The sequence below is a fragment of the Passer montanus genome, unplaced genomic scaffold, assembly GCF_014805655.1.
Source record: "Passer montanus isolate IOZ18808 unplaced genomic scaffold, ASM1480565v1 scaffold21, whole genome shotgun sequence".
Taxonomy (NCBI): Eukaryota; Metazoa; Chordata; class Aves; order Passeriformes; family Passeridae; genus Passer; species Passer montanus.
The window spans coordinates 5017375-5038494 of record NW_024366703.1 but is presented as its reverse complement, the minus strand read 5'-3'; the positions used below and the strand labels follow the sequence as shown (position 1 = coordinate 5038494).

The following is a 21120-nucleotide window of genomic DNA, read 5'->3' as shown; positions in this document are numbered from 1 at the left end:
CCTCAGATCTTTTGAAAAATTATATACATACACACACACTCAAATAGGTCTGAAATGGAAACAAAATCCAAAATTTCAAAAGTACTTAAAAAACTGTACTATCCAAATTATGGTTCAGAGTTTAAAACAACCTTTCATTCTGCTTTTTGGGAAGTTGACCAGGTTCCAAGAAGTCCTAGGAGCCAGGAGCCCTGGGAGGTGTCCCAGGAAATCCTAAGAACTGGTTTAGAGCTGATAAGCCCCCTTTCCCTGGCTGCAGGTCACACAGCAGATTTTCAGATATCAGGGCAGATGACATAGATGACACTTCAGAGCGTTTTAAAATTGCATCATTTCTATCATATTGGTGTGCAATTGGGCGTATGTCTATGAATGGCTTTCATTTTAAAAGACAAGCCTTTTTCAGAAGAAAAATGCTCCTTAGAAGAATCTACACTGTGTTCAGGATTCCCTTTTTTCTAATCAATGCCAGTACAATCCAGTTAATAGGACTAAAACTGAAATGGAGTCATGATGGGATTATTGACATTCTGTTTTGAAAACACTCACAGAATGTCTAAGTCCTGACTGGTGAAATGCTGACACAAACTGTAAGCTTTTCCAGGAAAATATGAGGTGCCAGTGCTGTAAAGCTGTGGCTCCTGTGGTGGGTCTTTATTGCTCTTTCTCTCTTTTCAGAAGTGCAGGCAGCTTTTTGCCACTAGCATGCTCAGATACCTTATTGTGATGCGGTGATATGGTGCCCAAATAAAAAAAAAATTAAATTAGATGATTTATGTGAGTTTTGAAGCATCTGAAGGACAATAATTCTCTCAAAACTTGATGTTGTTGTCACTGGTTTTAGTAATATGTGTTCCAGTATTGTATTTCATCTCTGAACTCTGGAGCATCTTACAGGGCAAAATAAATGCCATCATTTTAATCTCACTTAAGTGAGAGGGGAACTGAGGCAAGAGTGGGGAACTGACTTATGTTTCACTTCACATAAGATTAGCAGAATACAAGACTGAACCTTCAGTCAGGCTCCCTCCATCCTCTACCACAATAATAGGAACTGCTTCAGTGCTCAGATCCTCCCTCTCATGTGAATAATAAGTAATACTATTGAAAATTCTCACACATCTTAGATGAAAATAATGTATCTGTTCATATTTTTAAACAGCACTGTGAATGTGTGGGCCTTCTCACTATGTGCATTTTTCATTAACATCCTACTACAGGATCTTGTTGGCAGGCACTTTGCTGTAGCAGACAGTTGAATGTTTAATTTTGAGGAATTGTTAAGTAAATATTTGATGTGCAGCAAGTAGTTTGACTTTATGTATACATTTGTCCAGTTAAGGAATACCCCATCCCTTTGCCCTTCACTCCACCACACTGCCTGCATGCAAAAAAAAAATTGAAGTAACAGGTAGTATAAGTGGGCAGTATTCACAGTAAAACTCTACTCCAGGAAGTGACTGTAGGCAATTTAGTGAAGTTTATTAAATAGCTTGTGTTGTGGGTATTCATATTCATTTTGAGCAGACAACAAGGGAAAAATGCTCTCCTGAAGCCTGATCAGGAAAACATTCTCTGTAAATGTGTCTTTTTGTCAAGTAAATAATTTGATGTTGCTGCGTGTTTGAGATTTGCTCAGTCAGCCCGAGCAGTGCAACCAGTCCACACTAATTCCACTGTGGGCTGTCTGCAGCTTTTCTTCCCTGCCTTCAACCTTGGCCCTGTGATGTGAGGCTGCAGTCTGTGGGTAAGGCTGGGGCACCGTGGGCAGCTTCCTCCCTCCCTGCTGGGTGCTGAAAAACCTGTGTGGGCAGGGAGGGGCTGAGGGCAGCTGGTCCTGCCCAGCCCTGCTTGGGCACTGCTGAGGAGGGAAGGGCAGGGCTGAGGGCAGCTGCTGAGGAGGGAAGGGAAGGGAAGGGCTGGGGCAGCTGTCCTGCCCAGCCTGGGCACTGCCACCAGCCCCAGCTCCCTGTGCTTCAGGTGGGAGCAGCTTCCACTCTGCACCTCCCCAGTCCCACAGGCAAGCTCTGTCTATACCATTACTTTCTCCTATTAATATCAGTAAGTCCCAATGGAGAGGCAATTAGAGAACCACAATAAATTAGATGATTTGCCCTCTTAGCAAAAGTGCTATAAACCTGTTGTTTTCTCTGGTTTGTGTAGGGCTGCTTTTGTCAAGTCATAGCACATTGTTGCTTAACCCAGTGCCTTTAGCTGTGGGTTTCATTATCATAAGCTTATTCATATGCTTCTATCTTTCTCTTTTTGTGTATAATGAGTAATTAGTGTAATTTAATATGTCATCATTGTTGCTTTTTCCAGCACAGAATAATAATAAAAATCCAGCATAAATATAATTGCACAGTAACCTCTCTTACATGTCTGTACATCTCCACATAAGTTCTCAACAGATATCTGGGGTTTGATAAATGACACTTTTAAAAAACTCTGTGCATACTTTTTGATAGCAATTTTAAGGCCAAAATGGTATCATCAGACGTTCAACATATGCAGATACTTGGGATATCATAGAGTAAAATATGTCTTTTTTGGGAGCATGAGATAAAGCCAATTATAACAGCTTTAGTGAATTAGACAGTGGAAACAATCTCAGGATGAGTGCCTGATGTTTAGCTCAGTTAATACCAATTAAAGCCTTCATAATAATTTAAAATTCTAATGTAGAAATGTTCTGTTGCTATTTGGTCTTTTTTTCCTGAGTACTTTTAATGAGCAGCATTGCCTAAATTAATACTTATTTTTAAAAGGACGTTTTTGTGTTTTTACTGTTAAAGTCTGAAAACCTTCCTAAAATATACATGGTAAAAGGAAAATGGTGTACAGAAGTCTTTATCTCTTTATTTAAGCGTTCAAATGACATCACAGACTACTCATGCCTTCCTTCCATATTTATTCTGTGGTCACTAGATGCTTCTCATGCTCATTTTAGGTTGCTGATCTTTGTTACACCTTTTATCTCTCATGTGTATTTCTCCCAGCACGTGGATGTATATTAAATGTCATGTTTCTTTATATTGTTGTGAAGATTATTGTTTTACTTCTGAAATAGGTAGTGCACATGTGCTATGAGCAAACTGTGATAATCTATGTAAATTATGTGCATAGAGCCATACTCTGCCCTTGGGGGAAATGTAAATTAGAACATTTTGTAGTTTGTTTGTTTTTAAATACATACACTTTTCACATCAAGGCTCAGGACAGACTCCCTGTTTATTTTTCCATTGCTCATCATTTGTTATTCCTTGTAAATATCTCAGTCTTTAATGATTAGTTTGCTACTTTGGCAGAAAAAAAATGCTTGATGAGTGAAGTCCTCAAAATACAATGTTTGGTGTATTTTATAGCTCTGCTGTAAGGGATTTATCTGCTTGTAAAAGGGTATGTAACACACGACTCAAAGCCATTATAGTGATCTGACAGTCTTCATTCATTTTCTCCCAGTGTTGTCTTGTTTTCTTCTTTTACATTAGTGTTTGTAGTATTTTTTAATTCTGAATGGCTAAAACATAGTTAACTGATTTTCCTTATATGAAGCAAGAAAAACATATTCCTAAACTGTGTTGTTTACTGCACTTGCAGTTCTCTGCAGATGTAATTTGTTTTAATAATAAAATTATTTTTATACCCTTTAAGTACCCTTTCAGAGAAATGTTTTAATGTAAGTTGTCTGATTCTATTTTAAGTGAAGGAGAAAACCTGGTAGAGGTTGTCTCTTTAAATCAGATCTGCAGTGTTGATGGACCCTCTAGCAGGCACGGTAAGAACCATTCTCACCTCTGCAGCAGGGAGCTTGACCATATAGACTCTCACATTCAATCAAAACGTTTTCCATTTTAATATGCACTGTACCATTCCTATTCCCATGGTTACAGCCCGTGCTTCTTTGGTTGCTTCCAGACTGTTGGAAAAGGAAGGCAGCATACATTTCTTGTACAGGAGTTTAAAACATCATGAAAGCAACCCTGTTGTGATTTGCATTTTAAATGTTTCTTTTTTTTTCTCATTGTACAGAATGCTGTAGCAGTAGCTTCAGTTCATTTGCCACAGTCTGTCTTCTCTCAGTCTTCAGCCTGGCAATCTGTTGATAACTCCACTTGCAAGCTACAGTTTATTGTCTTTCGGAATGGAAAACTCTTTCCTAGCACAGGAAACTCATCAAATCTCGCAGATGATGGGAAACGTAGGACGGTTGCCACACCAGCTGTTTTTGCTAAAATAGGTGAGAAGCTGTTATGCATTATTTTCTTTCATCTAAATCTACCGTATACTTGATTGTGCAGAGAATAGAGGGGTAAAGTATGCAGTGTGCTGGGAGCCTGGAAACAGTCTCTGTCTTTAGTACAATGTTTGCAATTGTTCCTGTCTGCACGATTTTATTCTGATTGTCCTGCAAATAAAGAATTGCCCTTGTGCTACGATTAGAATGCAAATTCTGGGCTGCTGTTTGTTGGCTGTGTTGTTACAGATGCTTGCTTCTTAAAGCTATCGGAAGGATCCTTGTTTTACTCTTTACAGTTGCGATGTTAATGTCTTAGGCACGGGTAAAAATAAGGCTTTTGGAGTGGGAGTAGTGCCCTGTTGCATGTATCAATACTCAGCAGTATACTTTCTGATGCGATGGATGTAAAACAGGTGTTGTTATAGACTTTTATCTAAATGACATACATTGCATCTGCTAGTGAATCAGTATTTTGATTAATTACTCACCCATGCAATTTTACTAATTTTGTCCGACGCTGAATAGTGCTCCCATTTCTACTAACATTTTAAAATGTTACTTTCAAAGTGCAGAATTGTCTCAGCTAATAATCATGCCGTGAAACTGAGCTGTTTCTGCAGTTACATGGGCAATAGTGTAACACTGGTCATAAATGAAGAATCTCAAACAATAAAAAAGGTCTCTTTTGTGAGGAATGATTAGATCATTTTGACACAATATGTGATTGAAATGCTCAGATTCATTTATACCATTTCAAACTTCTCCGATGTGAGCACTACCTTTGATTTTGGCCATTAAGATTTTATGTCCACTGGCTTTTTTTTCCCATAGTTTAGTGTATCTGGTCTCTTTACAGAGCATTCAGCACTAAAGGATTTTCCACTCCGTCTCTCTGATTCAGTTTCTTCCTTTTGCAGATGGGTGCAGTTTTGGAAACCTCACCAGCCCTCTTACTATAGGATTGAGGCACTTTGCACGGGGTATAGACCCCATTGCAGCCTTCTGGGATTTTGACCTTCTGGATGGACATGGAGGCTGGTGGGGAGAAGGGTGCCACATAATTAGTTCTGCAGGCAATATTACCACCATTCAGAGTACACACTTCAGTAACTTTGCAGTGCTAATGGTAAGTATATGACTTAGCAAATATACCTATATTTCTCTCCGTCTCTCTCTCTTTTGCCATACATTTATGTTTTATATACATGCATCTGTTTCATTCTGATGAAATGTAGCTGACCTTTTGGGTTTTTATAATGTTTAGTATAAAACAGTCTAAAAGAAAGTAAGTTACTTAAGTGCTAGTAAGTGAATAAAGCTGGTGGTCAGTTTTAATATCCTGAGACAGGCCTAATCAGAAATGACATTAACTTCAGTCTTATAAATGAAAGTTCCATCAAGGAATGATTAGTACATAATGGTTATAAATTATATGACAGGGTTTAAAAATGTATACTCCTGTGTGCTTTTACATCAGCAGATCTCAGAGGCTGGTCTGCTTTTGTTCCTGCCCTGCACTGTGTTGATCATACTAATTAGTTGCAGGCATACCGCAATGTTGAATCATTTAATAAATGGAGAGGAATAACATCTTCTGCTCTTTTAAGTATGGACAGAGCTGTCCTTGTTGATTCTGTGTGAGTTTTGGTTTGTGCACCAATGCCGATAGCCTACTTATGAAATTGCTGTTTGTGAAGGAAAATATTCCTGTGCAGTGCTAACACATCAGCTGCTTTGCTCTGTTCTCAGTCACACTTACAGTTCCCATTGCAGTTATTTAACTAACCAGCTTAACAGAAAGTTACCTTCATAAAAGCAAAAATATTATGCAGACAATAATGAACTGTTATTATTCAGGGTCTAGATGAAAGAGAATAAGAAATCGAAAGGTTTCTAAGCTTTAGAAAATCTTTGCACCTTAAAAAATGCAGTGTCCAGTTGTAAAAAGAGTAGATGTGTGTACTATTAATACTAGATTGCTCTTGAATGCTGGTGCATGATTGCACTGTAGATGCTGCTTGTGTACATTACGGAAATGTTTATAGTTGAGTAAATAATGTATTGTGTGTATGTGTAAGGGACAGCAAACACAGGCGACAGGAATTGCGAGGACGTGTGCAGAGAATACCAATCTGCTGCTGTCAGATGGAGCCCAGATGGCAGCCAATCATAGCACAAAGCTCTGGTGCCCATGAGTTAAATGCAGATATTATCGTCCACTTTGTAAGAACTGATTTCCCTGAGACTTAGTTGAACATATTTTTACCCATTATAGAATTGTTCAGAATTTAAGAGCTGTTCCACAGATTTGATGACATCAAATATACCTCATTTTCTACAGCTCCTGTGAGTTCTCTTTTCCCCCAGCCTCTTGTTTCCCAAAATATTAATCATAATTTTGCTTTGAGGGTGTTTTTCTAAAATGATTAAAGCAAACACCTGTTGACTTTGCAGGCGCCACACCCAAAATGGCTTCCTCCTTCTTCAACTGCTTGAGTTCAGCATGTTGCTCTTAAACTTTGAGCAGTTACTCAATGTTAACTAACGGTTTGCAATCAACCAATTCCATAGTTTCTTTTTGTTTGAAAAGTTGAATACTGATACAAGGGCTGCAGTTAATTTTTGGGTTGTAAAGCCCATTTATCTCTTACAAGATGTAGGAGATGGGTTTTTCTACAACTGTAAAGGCAACTGAGGCACTTTTTACTGCAGCTTTTGTATCTGGAATGTAGTTCTGCTTTAGGCCTTGTGTTTGTTTGGTTATGAGCATTTGACTGTGCTTTATTTCATGTGTGCATCTTCCAGTTTTATCTGTGCAAGACAAGAAAGTAGAATCTTAGAATCACGCTTTGCAATTTCTATGGTAGCAAATAATGGGATATGTTTCTTAGCTCGTGTTTCACAGTAACTTTTAAGGAAAAGAATGACAAGTAATTTTAAAATATACATGTATAAATATGCACACACACAAAACCACTTTTCAGTCATTGTCTTTCTAAACAGATAATAGAAAATTTTTGTAGCTTCATTATGTCCAAACATTTTCATTCAAGTATTATTTCTTAATCACTGTTTTATGGCATAAAGTCAAGGATTATTTTATTTGATTGACACTATGCTTTTCTGGGCAGTTCAATTCTCGTACCAGAATTTTAAAAATACTTAATTGTTCTGCATTGTTATTAATTTATAAAATGAACAGTATAAAGTGCTTATGTGTATCTTACTAATTTATATCTATATGCCTAATGTATTTTAAAATACTAACAAACCATCAGCAAATTCAAGATACCTGGCATATGGTGTGTAGCTAATGAAATTAGCAACAATATCATGATACATGTCATTACTCTGTAATTCTCTAATCTGTTAAACAACAAAATTTCATAATTGATTATTATGGTTTGGGGTAATTGCAGAAAACTGAAGTAGTATCTGTAAACTAAAAAGCAGCACTAAAGCTTTACATTACCATCAGAATCATGTGCATCCTGCTGTAGATTAAGCTGAAACAGAAGCCTCAGTCAATCCAGCTGTCCATTTTATGGTTAGCACAGCACACATTCTGCTTTGTCACCTTTTTAAATACTAAGACAAAGTTTCTTAAGGTGCTTTCATAGAAGTTGTTTATGCCTATGTAACATAAAAGGGTTAAAATAAAGGTTTTCTAGAGTTCTTTTTTTAGAAAGGTGGCAATCAAGGATTTATCAGCTACGATTGATAATTAATAAGCATGAGCATACTTCAAGTGAGAGGAGTCATGTAGAGCCCTTTGATTTCTCTCTGTGACAGTTGTTCAAGTGATGTCAGTGAGAGAAAAAGTTTAGTTTGGAGGTTGGGTTGGGGAGGAGGTACATGCTCCTTCCCTCACGTGGCCTCACACTTTCACTTTGCTCTGGGTTGGGCTGGCAAATAGAAGTAAAATAATAGATATAAAGAGCATTATCTTTTTCTGATCAGGTTTTGAGTAGTATGTCCTAGAGGTGAGACTAAAATAATGTGAACTAACTCCCACATTATATTCCTGCCTTTTATTTCATGTACTGTGTGCTTAGACTAGTCCTCTATTTTTTGTCTTTTCTTCTGTGATCTATAGGAGGAACAGAGTTCATTACGCTCTAGTTTCTTTTGGAGATGTCCAAAGCCCACTAGGGTCCTCACCTCTGCAATATGATTTTCTATTTTAGCGTAAAATCATGAATTTATATACTTTGAAGCTTTGTCTTAGGTAATGATAGGTATTTTCTTCTTAAATGCTGAGTATTTGTGCTGTTGTGTGAGCAAAGTTGTATATCAGTATTTTAATTTTTCAGGACGATATGTGTGTATGTTATGACCATTCCAGAGACCTCTGAGTAATAACTCTTCAGGAGATGACAAAAATATCCAATAGCAACAATGAATTTCAAAATTTGCTAAATACATTTTGGCATACATTGTCCTCTGTTCTTCCTTTCATTTTTCTTAGAACACAATAGAAATTCAATAGTGATGGATATTACTGTAATTGTATACAGCGTTTCCTTTCCCCCTTAGACTGCTTTGTCAATAGTAATTTCCTCAAATCTGCCAAATAAACACAAATAAAATTATTAAATCTAAGTATGACACTTCCCAATTAACATAAAATGGATTAATAAATATTCTTAGCACTTCTAATTGTAATCCTAAAAGTAGGTTAAATCAACATAAAATCATAAGCAGCTCCTTTCCTGTTTTGTCACAATTTGTCATATTATCCCAACCAACACAGGTGTGGGTTTTGTTGGGTTTTTGGGTTTGCTTTATGTGCATAAGGACTAATTATTTGTAGAAGTAGCATACATTCAGCAGATGCTTATATGGAATAATTAGGGCTGAGGAGACTGAGCTGACAAAACTAGAGCATATTTGAAACTGTCCTGGAAGCAAATCTTGGAAAATGGTGTGAATGAGAAACTGAGAAGAGGCAGGATACTAGGGAATGGATCACAGTAAGATTTAGGACATTTTTCTCTTGTTGTTTTGCAAGCATCCCCCCAGTCTTTGGAGTCTTTCCAATCTGGTACAAAAAAAGCTACTTTTTCAACATTTTCATTGTTAGTGGAGACAATTACAGAATTTCTTAAGCCTGTTCATGAAGTTCGGTTCTGAATACAGAATTCTAAACTTCCATCTTTCAGGTCTTCTGCAAATTAAGCAGCCTGTCTAAGCCTTTTGAGAAATTAATTCATGAGTCGGGGAAGTATTACAGAGATGTCATTTAGAAGGTTGACATAATTACAGTATTTGACTTTTCCCCATAGAGAACACAGGGTTTTCTCATAACAGGCTGTAGAAACATTGTTCTGTAATTTGAAAAATCAGACTGCCTATAACAAGGGGCTCAAGAACGAACATTTTAATCTTTTTTCATGTTTAAACACGAAGTTAAACACCTACAGGATAGATCTTAGCAGAGCTTATGCACCAAAGATTATGAAAGTGATCATAAAGTTTACCTGCTATATGTAAAATTAACATTTGTTGTAGTGGGAACTGTAGAATTCCCTGGAATTAGATCACTCTGCAATGTATAGATGTTTCTCAGTGTGAAGAGCCTGCAAGGAGGCACATGCTCCTCACTTCAGTCCTCAGCTGGCATGTACTGCTCACTGCTCATGTAATGCTCATGCTCATCGGAGAATGTTTAGCCCATATGGACAGGATTGAGTCAAGCCCCCAGAAAAGGCTGCTTTTTCAAGAATATTCCTGACTGACATTCTTTTGCACAAAGCCTTGGAATTAGAGTACTCTTAAGAGCAAGATCTGCTTTTTATTTCTTTTTCCTTCCATGTAGGTTTTATCAAATTGCATTTAATAATATATATTGTTTGCTCTGTAAAAAGCATAAAATGGCTTGGTACTGGGCTCAAAATTCCAGGCTTGTCTCCTCCAAAAGGCAGTGATTTTATCGCAAATCAGATCTCTGGCTCAAGCTCTTTCTTTCTGTTTGTTTTTCTTTTCTGTTGGCTTAATGGATCTTGCATTCATCATGGTGCAACTTCAGCCAGCAGGTAAATGGATTCAGATTGTAAAGTTCAGTAAAATATGCCAACTCTTGGAAGACAGATGGAATTAAAGGCCTGGCATCCAGGCCTTGGAACATTTTATTGTCTTGGTGGCTTCTACTGGGCTCCTTTCAATTCAGCAATGTCATTCTTGTACTGAAGTGCCCAAAACTGGGCACAATAGCTGAGATTTGGCTCACAAGTGGTGAATAGAAGGGAATAATAATTTCCTTCCTCTGCTGTGTGCAGTCTTGGTAATATGGCCCCAGATGGGATTCAACTCATGTGCCCCAAGTGCTCACCACTGTCTTGGTTTGTTTTGCACCATCTTGAAAGGGTGAACAAATGACATTTTCTCACTAGACAACACCTAACATGCCTCGTAGTTGTTGACACCAGTTTGTAATGGTCAAAGTCTTGTAAATATTAATTTTCGTGGGATAATTCAATATCATAATGATTTGAATATCCTCTAGGAAATAAAATCAAACCTAACTTTTTAAAATGTAACATACAATTTTGCTGCTTTGCATACAGCATTTTTTAAAAATGCTTCTTTTCTGCACATTGTCTTCTCCAGATTACTCAAGGGAAGTTGATGGATCAATAAGGTTTAATTATCATCAGAGAGTAAACAAGATACATCTGTTATATATCTATAATGAAATCAGTTTTCAATATACAATAGTTCTAAAAAGGATATTCTACTTTGGCATTAATGATTTTCATGCTCAAAATTTTGACATTTATTTACTGTAGAAGATTAGATAAGAGATAAAACTCGTACTTAAAAATGGAATTAGCTTTAAGATGCTGATTGTTCTTCATTCTTCTGCAGGCAAAATGGTTGTATTCCTGTAGGACACATGGCATTTGCTTTTATTCTGGTGATCAAACACAGGGAGATGTTGAACCTTCCATTTACACTATTAAAACTAGTTCTTTAGTACACAGTGATGGTACTCAAGTAAAATTGCTTTCATTTGTTTCAAATGTGTGGCTACACATTTCAAATGTGTAACTTCACTGTGCTTCCTTTTTCACAACTTTTCACAGTGATATGCAACTTATTTATTTAAATAACTGTGCTGTTACTACTGTATAGTTACAGTAACACATTTCTGAATGCAGAGAAATTGTGTACCTAAATTTATGCCAAAGTGTACTATAGTATATGAAAATATAATTACATCAGTAAGAGCTAGAAGAAAATGTTTTATCATTTTCAGCAGAGTACTTTTGTTTAAATTACTACTCATAATATGAGCTAAAATTGTATTGAACATTCCTGTTAAATACTCATTCATCTACCTTGAAAGACTTACTCTATAAAAGAATTAATGGGGAGATGATGAAAATAAAAACATGGGAGAAAAAGATTATCAGGGTGAAAAAGGGTGTTTAAGTGGACATTCAGAGACAGTTCTGAAAAAACAGACTTTTAAAGAATTATTTGAAAGTTATGAAGTCATGATATCCTGAGTGTTTATTCATGCACACTGGAAGAAAACAAGAGTTAGAAGGCCTTAAGAGCCTAGGTCTGTCATGTTAAAAAAACTAGCACATCAAAAGACAGAGTTCTTTTCCTCTTCTTTTCCATTTGTGATTGAGGGAAGAGTATCAAAAACTGACACCTCTAGATGAGACAGCATAACCCGAGTTCCTCCATGAGAAGTGACTCCACCTCTCACCCTGGGTGTTGGTGAACTGGCAGGGCAGAGAGAAAACTTGTGTGGAGTACAGGAGTAACTGCAGGTTTAACTGAGGTTTAACATGCAAGCTGAGGAAGTACCTGAAGAGAAATAGGATGTGATAACATATAGTTGGCATTTTGTCTGTAAGTTATTTTTTCATTTTGATGGTCCTTTTGATATATGTTGTGAGCAGCTCTGTTTATAACTGACATTCATATGAATCTGGAGAAACTGGTACAATCAATCTTAGAAACTTTAAAGCTAATAATGAAGGAAAATAACAATGACCAGGACGTCAGTTACTTGAGAGGATCATTTTAGAAGGTAAACTAAATTCTCACCATTTAGTAATTGCATATACTCATGAACATTATCTGCTTGTACGTGGACAAATTGATATTCATAAATAATGGTGCTAGAAATCAGCTCTCTGCATGCAAATGCAATTAAACAGAGGTATTAGCATTGCAGTCCCTGTTTCCTAAGGGGAGATTTCACCTCTGGAAAATAATGTATTGAATCTTCTTCTAAGAGAACCTAAAACTGACAAATAAGAAAAAAGTATTTTAAATGTTTGGCAATATTTTAAGTGTTAGAGTTTACTGGATAGTCACATGTGGTACTATTTCAGATTTTAGCTTTTTCTGCTGGGATGTATATTCATTTTTATGTGCAGAGTTAGTGCCACTGCACATGGGAGGTGGCATGTAGAGGACTATGTGTTTGCGCTCAGGTGATAGGTTTTGTGTATAAATTTTAGTTCCTGTGTGCAGAAATGTAGTGCCACTAAGCAAATGCTTAGTGCATTGCAGGGAATGTAATGTTTGCTTTAATTCAGACAGTCTGAATTTAATTCAGATGGTCTGAAGACATTCTGTTTCATTTAATGGGCTCCTTTTGCTTTCCATCCATCACACCTTCAGATTTAGCTCTTCTAAATGTGTAATTTTGAATGGGAATTTGATAAGGTTAATTTTACAAAGATATTGATAGTTTTTCATTGTTTTTCATGAAGAATTGTGTCACTAGGCACTAACATGTTCAAAAGGAACACATGGACCTTTACTCTGCTGTTAATAGAGCTGTCTAAGTAACTTTTGAATTACTATAGGGAGTAGAGTACTTCCAACTAAGTGTGAAGGTCACTGGGTCACAGGAGTTTTATCAACTGGTAATTATATTTGAGTCACTCAATAATTTCGGTGTATTCTCTTTTTTTTTTTTTTTTACTTTGAATGGTTCTTCTGCAGCCATATATGCCATTTAGACACCTTTATGATGATTTGAAATGTTGTGCTTAATATCTTCGTAAAATATGCTCATAAAGTTCATGTTATCAGAAGGACCAGATACTGCTAATGCTGGGAAAATGTAATATTCTGTGTATTTTTTCAGACCTTTTTTTTTTAATTAGGTTATGTCTGCTTGTACAAAAAGGTTAATTTCTGTCTAGCAAACTGTATGCAGATGAGGAAGGAGCAGTCTGTTATTGCAAATTCATGAACTGTATCTACATTAAAAGTTCATCTTTTTTTTTTTTTCCTGCCCTTGAAAGGGAACAGCTAGAAATGACAGGACATATTGGAATGAAATCTCAGTTTCACACATGCCTAGCAATGTTAAATCATTTTGCTCTTTCCACAGGATTTTAAGACAGTGCTGTCTTTCCCGCAGTACCCAGGGGAGTTTCTGCACCCTGTGGTTTATGCATGTACTGCAGTTATGTTGTTGTGCCTGTTTGCTTCCATTATCACCTACATTGTCCATCACAGGTAAGAATTCCATTTTAAGCACATATTAAATGGCCAGCACAACACTTGAATTTTTATAACCTTTACTATAAAGATAAATTAAAATTATTTGAATTACTGTTGGATAATAACAGCAGCAATGTGATTAACACCAGAGAAATCAAAACAAAGTTTATGTCAACCTCTCTAAAGCTTTTTCCAAGCTTTCCTGACATATATGTTTACATATTCTGTACATTTTTCCTAAGATTTCTAACTCAACAAACTCAACATATAAAACCATGAACACTATTAAGTTTCTTCCTGGCAAATTCCAGTCGAGCAGCCCTTTGGTCAGCTACACTTGCCATAATGAATTTTAAGACCAAATCTGGTTGGAAGACTGGTAACTATTACTGGATTAAAGGAACTTTCTTTGTCTTCTAAATTTTGGGTTTAGAAAACTTGTGTTTCCTTTGATATAAAAAATTTATATTTTAACTACATACTTCTGGTTAAAGACCATTAGCAATTTAAATGAGTAAGAATGTATTGTGCTGTAGAAGCTGCTAAATATTAATTATTTGAAGTTAATGCAATGTCTTCTGATCTTCAGCTTCCATTTAGTCCTTTAGAGATGTCTTGTTAAAGTTCTGCATAAGTGAAGCTATGCAATAAGCCTTTTGCTTGCAGTACTCTACTTTAAATGCTTGATTTGGTGGAGGAAACTTTAAATTGGTAGAATTTTATGATTTTTACTATTTATTTTACCTTTTTATTATTTATTTCATTGCTATATAGGTTACACTCTCTCCTATGTGTAGATTGTTACACATGTATTCAAGAACCTGATAATTTTATTCTATCAAATTAAGTGGTTTTCCTGAATAGTAAATTTTGTAATAAATATGTTGGGGGTTTTGATTTTAAAATGTGACTTTTTTTTTTTTTTTTCAACAGCACAATCCGAATAAGCAGAAAAGGATGGCACATGCTTCTCAACTTTTGTTTCCATACTGCTCTCACATTTGCTGTTTTTGCTGGTGGAATCAATCGCATTAAATATCCAATTATATGTCAAGCTGTAAGTATCTGTCTCAGTAATTCTTACTAATGGAATTGAAACTTGCAAATGAGTTCTTAACATAGTATTGGCAGTTCTCCTTCCTTTCTTATGTTGCTCTGGGATCTTAAGTTTTTCAAAATAAACTACTATAAGCATCTCTTCTAAAGGCCAGTACTGGGAATGTTGGTGTTTGGTTGTCACATGAGTTTCTGTAAGAGGGTGATCAATGCATTAACTTCTCTGAGGGTCATATTGCTTCATTCTTGTTGTTTTGGTTTTTTTTTAAGAAAACCATTGAAAATTTTGATAGTTCTCTGCTGTACAGGATAGTTGAAAACTACAAATCCAGAATACTTCTGTCCTTCCTATATTTTGGATTGGATGTGTGGGACTAAAGTTGCTGCTTCACTTTTATAACACATGCACTGTTTGCCTGGGGGTAGCCCTGGCTTCACTGGATGATCCCTAAGGAGACACAGCAGACCAGCATACTTGTGATTTATGGACCCTTGTTTGTACTGCTGGACTATTTCACATCTCTTGCCTCAGCATTTTTGGGGCAATAGTGTGGTGAGATGCACAGACAGGGATGGATTCAGCTGCTCTGAATATAAAGGCTGAGTCTGTCCAATGCGTAAAGAGAGTAATTTCGTTCATCTTCTGTAACATCTGATGAGGGCTTGTTGCAATTTGTTTGCCTTGAACCTTTCTTCCTCTCGGATTTTGTGGAAGTGCACCTGGGCTCATGAATGTTGTTGGTATTTTCCTGTAGTAAAGCACTTTGTTTAGCCAATGTTCTCCCAGATTTTTGCCTGTCACTAAATCCAGTTCTTCTGATTGCCTTGGATGGATGTAAATAGGAAGAGTCAGGAGCCAACAGCAGAGTCACTGCAAAGCTTGCATAACTAGTGTGAGTTATCACTCTTAATAAGAGTAAGAGTTATCACTCTTTTAAGTGTTCAGTGAGGTGCTTTGGAAGCCTTTTGTGTATCCTTGTGCATGACCATCAGTAAACAGCACACATGGGTCTGTAAGCACTGTGATGTTCTGCACGGGAAGTCTACCTAAGTGTATTACATTATACTCATTTAAATAACACAGCTGTCCACTAGATTGAGAGAAATATCTCACAATATCTAGTGTATTGTGTCATAATTAATTTGTAAGTTCTAGCAAATTGAAATATCACTTACCATTTTCTTTGTCTGCAGTTTGCAAGTGATAGTAGCAGATTTGTTTGTAGGGCAGCCATGGCCATGTAATTACGTGGCCACAAATGACCATCTGTTCTTTCAGTCGTTGTCTGATTATTTACTTTGCAGCTTGCGTGGTAGCAACGTGGTATTAACAGCTATAATGAAAAATTGATTGAGATAAATGTGTTATTAATAGCCTTTTATAAGAAGTACATAAACTACAGGAGTATCTTAATAAAGTGCATTATCAGTGGCATCTGTCTCTTGCTGTGGGATAGGGTCAGATCCTGAGCTGCTGAGAAATGTGCACACTTAGGGAAACTGAATTTAACTATCTCTCTATGTCTGCTAACCAGTTTCATAAAGTTATTTATTTACCTGATATCATGCTACATAACAGATAATATAATCAGGAGTTACAATATAGGAAAGATAGAAGTGACAAAGACAGTTCTCTATTTCCTGGTAGAAATTGTCTGATGTAATTAGACAGAGCTAATGGATGAAATAGTCCAAGCAATCTAAGACAAGGCTCCAATAACTGCTAACAGAGGCTGAAAAACTGTTCACTTTGAGAACATCATTCCCAGCCACAGATCCCTTCTTGCTTTCTGACAGCAAGATTTTCTAAATTCTGAGTCCCAGTGCCTGTGTCCTGTGATAACCCTGAGACAATTAGTCTGTGATTTAATATCCAATGTGCCAAAGCTCTGATACTGGGGCTTAAAATATATTTGTGAAAAATGTTACTGCTTCAAGCGGCACTAAAATATTAGTTATATGACATGTGTAACACCATCAGTTGCCATTCCAGAGGTATTCTTCATTCTGCTAAAATTCAAAGCACAACTTCAACCTGCAGCAATGCAATTTTCACTTTTTATTTCCTGAGTGCATAGAGAAAGATTCCAAACGCAAGTATTTTTTGTCCTGATCACTGAAATGTTGTATAAAAGCCAGTCAACCGCCCCCTTTCCTATTGTAATTATCCCTAAAACTTCCACCAAAAAATTCACTGCAGCATACTTATCAATGTGAAATAATAGACTAAGTTAACTTTTATCCTTCAAATTTAACCTAAAAGGGTGGTTCTAAATTAGCTTCATTTGGATCACCTTCTGTCTATAAATGTGTAATTACAGGTTAGTTTTAAACATCAGGAATTAATGCTATGGAAATGGCCCCATTTTCTGTGATAGCTGGAAGAACCTTCAAATCCCCTTCAAGGTGAAACAGTTGCACAAAAAAAGGTCTTTTCAGAAATGGTCAGACATTTATTTTTATGTGGAATCTAAAAATCTACAATTCCCTTTTAAACCTGCATATCTGTTTCAGAGAGGATTTTGTATAGACCTTTCACTTGCATATGTGCTCTACAGTCTTTATGATTTACCAAAAACCTGATGTTAGAATGCTGGTCTAGAAGAGTTGATTGCATCTTCGCACATTTCCTGAGTGAATGAATCTCCAAACTCTTTAGATTACCCTTGAAGCTCATCCTGGGTGTCACTGAATGTTGGTTGTTGTAGAATCCAGACTCTTGAGTTTACTGGCAAAATCTTTCATGCAAGTCAGGGGTTGTCTTGGGAGCAGCAGGGATAAATCAGAGGCAGTACACTACCAGAAAGGTACTTGAGCCAGCCAGTGAGAGCCCTTCCATCTCCCAGCTGGGGCTTCGGGTTATTTTGCTTCAGAAAGCAGAAGGAAGCTCACTCCTTTCATGTAAAGAATGAGAGAGAAGGAGTCACAACTGTTGCTGGATCACTCCCCATGTGTGGGAGGTATCAATTCTGTACTCTCAAAGACTTCTGTTTCGTGGCTTCTGCTTTAAAGGAAGGGATGATAGCCATGAGTTTATGAATGCTAGGGGATTAAATCCTCAGTTAAACATGTTGAAGCATGAAGAATGGACTTCTGGGCACAAGATTCAGGAGGCAGAAAAGTTATGGAGAGAGAGAGAATATTTTTTTATTACATGATCACTCCAATCACGTCTCCAAGAACCTCTATATGGTTTATAAAACAAAAGCTTCCATGTAAACTTTGGCAAGGCGCAGATCTTCTTCTCCCTGATGAATGTCATATGTGAAGCTGCTTGTGAATTTGTTTCTGTAAGGCAGTAGATCTTCAACAAGAAAGGGAAAGCTCGTTCCATACTAGCCAGCAGCCTACAAGTTCAACTCAGAAAGCTGAACTTCTTGCTCTACATTTTCTACCTGTGAAGGGAGCATGGGGTTTTGCTAATGCTAAATGTTTAAAGATCATGAAATATTCACATCCATTGGTGTTACAGACTGCGGAGAAATTCCTGAGCCCCTTCATCTCACAGAAAAGAATAATTTTCATTGCAGGATTAAAAGTTTAATCAGAATGTTCATGCATATCTGTGTCCTTCTTTAAATAAAACTGAATTAAGAAGTACAATCTTATCTGAAATATGATTACAATTAGAAAAAAAAAAGAAATTAAATCTAAAATTTAGGGGAAATAAAGAAAATTGTGGGCAACTTAAAGCTGATCAAGAAACCTTTCTGTAACAAAATGCTTTGCATAAATGTGTATTCTGGTCATTACCATGGTAACTGCATCATATGGAACTTAACTTATCTCTAGGGTACTGAAATTTATTGAAGAAGCACAAACAGACAGCATCTTCCTACTGAAGAAAAGTATAATCTTCTATTCCAAAGGCTAGTGCTTATTCCCAAAGATAAGAGTTCTGAGAACACAGGACATGTTAAAACTTAATCCAAGAAAACAAGAAAATTTTTGCTATATAACTGTGGTTATTAAAGAGCTTTAGGTACAGTGCTCTTTTCAATGCATATATTCGGGCAGTTTTTTCAGTACCATTTGGCTTGTCAGTGGAAAACCTTCTTAAGAGTAGGGGTCATCACTTCAATATTTCCAATCATAATCCTTCCTTTTGTGTAGAAATCTCAACCCTTTCCATACAGTTTTATGTGAAATACAAAATTTCTGCTAATAGTGAAAACAGGTTTAAATTATCACTTTGGTATTTAATTTGTATATAGTTTTTGACCTCTGAAGTTTTACAGAGGTAGAAGTCCACTAACAAGATATACACAGCTAAGTTGGAACCCGGGACCTTTCAGGTATAACTTCAAGTTTACAGTTGCTAAGAGAGTCAAGAAAGAATTTATTGAGCCTCATCCTTCCCTCCCATGTCATGAGCTGCTATCTCATGTATTTCTACTGTAGGGCCCAGGTGTCTTCCTAGCCTGAGAAAGTTAGAAAGAGGTGATCCCACTGGAAGGGACAAAAGAACTTGCAGTCACAGTCCCCAAGCACAACAGTGAGGATGGAACATCTCCGTGACATAACTGATGTCAGTGGGGCAACAAGGGGAGGGAAGAGGCAGAGAGCAAAACCCAACAATTTGAAACACTGAACTTTCAATGGGAAGTGTGACAAGCATTTCTTTACTAATTATTAGTGGAGGAATAATAGCAATAGTTCTAGAATTTAATGTAACAGCTCAGTGCACCCTTCCAAATCCCTCATGACACTTCTGCTGTGTCATGTCAAATCTGTTAGTCATAAGGAGGTCCTGTATCTTCAGGATAAATCCTTGTTTCCTTCAAACAAGAAATGCAAATGCTGGGGGGTTTGGGTTTTTTGTTTTGTTTGGGGTTTTACTTGAGAGACAGATGCAGATCATTAAAGAGTTAGTATAGAGGTTGATAATATGTTTGCCTCCACCATGTTTGTTCAATTTCTCCATATATCAGAAGTAACTCAGTTGCTGAAATATGATCACACTGTGAAAAACAGCAATATGATGCAGGTGCGGCACAGCCGTGATGTTTTCAGTCATTTCAGTTGCCTGCTTGAAAGTTCAATAAAATTGTTTTGTTGTACTATTTTTAGGTCTTACATTCATTTAAGTAGCTGATGATTTCTATCTATATGTTTTCAGAATTTCACATGCAGGTGCCTTTTGACCTGGAATTGATTTCAACTGTTCCTATTATTGTATGTACCTGTGTGAAAACAGAATATATAGCAGCAGGGCTATGCAGAAATGAGGAAGAGGTTAGGAGCTAAATATCTGGATTTTTTTTTTCAGTTCTATCTCATTATTTCTGCCTCCTTTTTCTTCTCCCTTTCTCATCCTCCTGCCTCCCCTCTCTACTCATGGTCCTGTTGAGGGCATCCCTACAGAAATTCTGCAAGCTACATGTGAACCAAGCACAGACAGCACCAGCTCTGAACTGACAGTGTCTGCCAGCTCATAATACACAATTGCCTCATTCTCTTATTTCTGCTTCTTTTACCTCAAGCAGCAGCAGTGATGAAGGCTTTATCCTCCCTTGTCTAATGTGACAGACAAATCCCAGAGAAAATGACAAAGGATTTTCTGTTGGTGATATATGCTGCTATCTTCAAGTTTTGAGCTATAATACTTAATAGAAACAAAATTCATGGAATTTTTTTTCTTTACCCATCAATTATTTTGTTTTAAGTGGAGCAAAAATGAACACTGGTTCAAATAAATCATTATAATAGATTTGTGTTAGCTTTATTTAGCAATTTTCTGTATTCCTTAAACTTTTATGTTCTTTCCAATTATAGCAATATTTTACTTGTCACTGCAAAATGTCAGGTTATTGCTTCAAAGGTAACCTCATTTTATATAATCAGATGCAGACTTAGCTGATGTAATAAAGCACTGGAGATTGGATAAAATTCCAATTACTGCTTCCATAGTAATGAATAACAATTACTAACATAACAAAGATGTTAGCATTTTAGAGGTGTTTGTACTTTGTTTTCCTTTCAATGATAAACACACCCGCTTCTTGGAGACAAAGTGATTATAACATTATTAGAGTTTATAATTCTTTTTAAAGGGGGATGCAAAGAGTTGTCTTTTTTTAAATTCTGTAGACAAGTTTGTAATTTACTTAAAATATGTCTGAAAATAATCTGGATTTATCAGTGCAAATAGCACTGATGCCATTTCCACAAATCAGCCTTGCCTGTGTATACCAGAGAAGGAACTACAACAGGATATTCCTGAAAAGTTAAAGGAAATAGCATAATAGCAAGTAAAAATTCTGGCCTCTTACTAAATTTTAAATTGCATTCTCATGATAAGCTAACAAAGAATGTAACACAAACTTAGAGTCACATCACTTTAA

The 21120-nt window shown here is 36.5% G+C and overlaps 1 protein-coding gene across 1 annotated transcript in view; it reads left to right on the top strand.

Moving 5' to 3' along the window:
- The window catches only part of LOC120502186 (adhesion G protein-coupled receptor A3-like), a 255064-nt gene that overhangs the window by 200764 nt on the left and 33180 nt on the right, over positions 1 to 21120 (top strand). Inside the window, exons 13-16 of the mRNA XM_039709368.1 lie at positions 4033 to 4240; positions 5158 to 5366; positions 13608 to 13735; positions 14654 to 14777. Of these exons, the coding sequence (XP_039565302.1) occupies positions 4033 to 4240; positions 5158 to 5366; positions 13608 to 13735; positions 14654 to 14777 (669 nt within the window). The remainder of the gene's footprint in view (positions 1 to 4032; positions 4241 to 5157; positions 5367 to 13607; positions 13736 to 14653; positions 14778 to 21120) is intronic.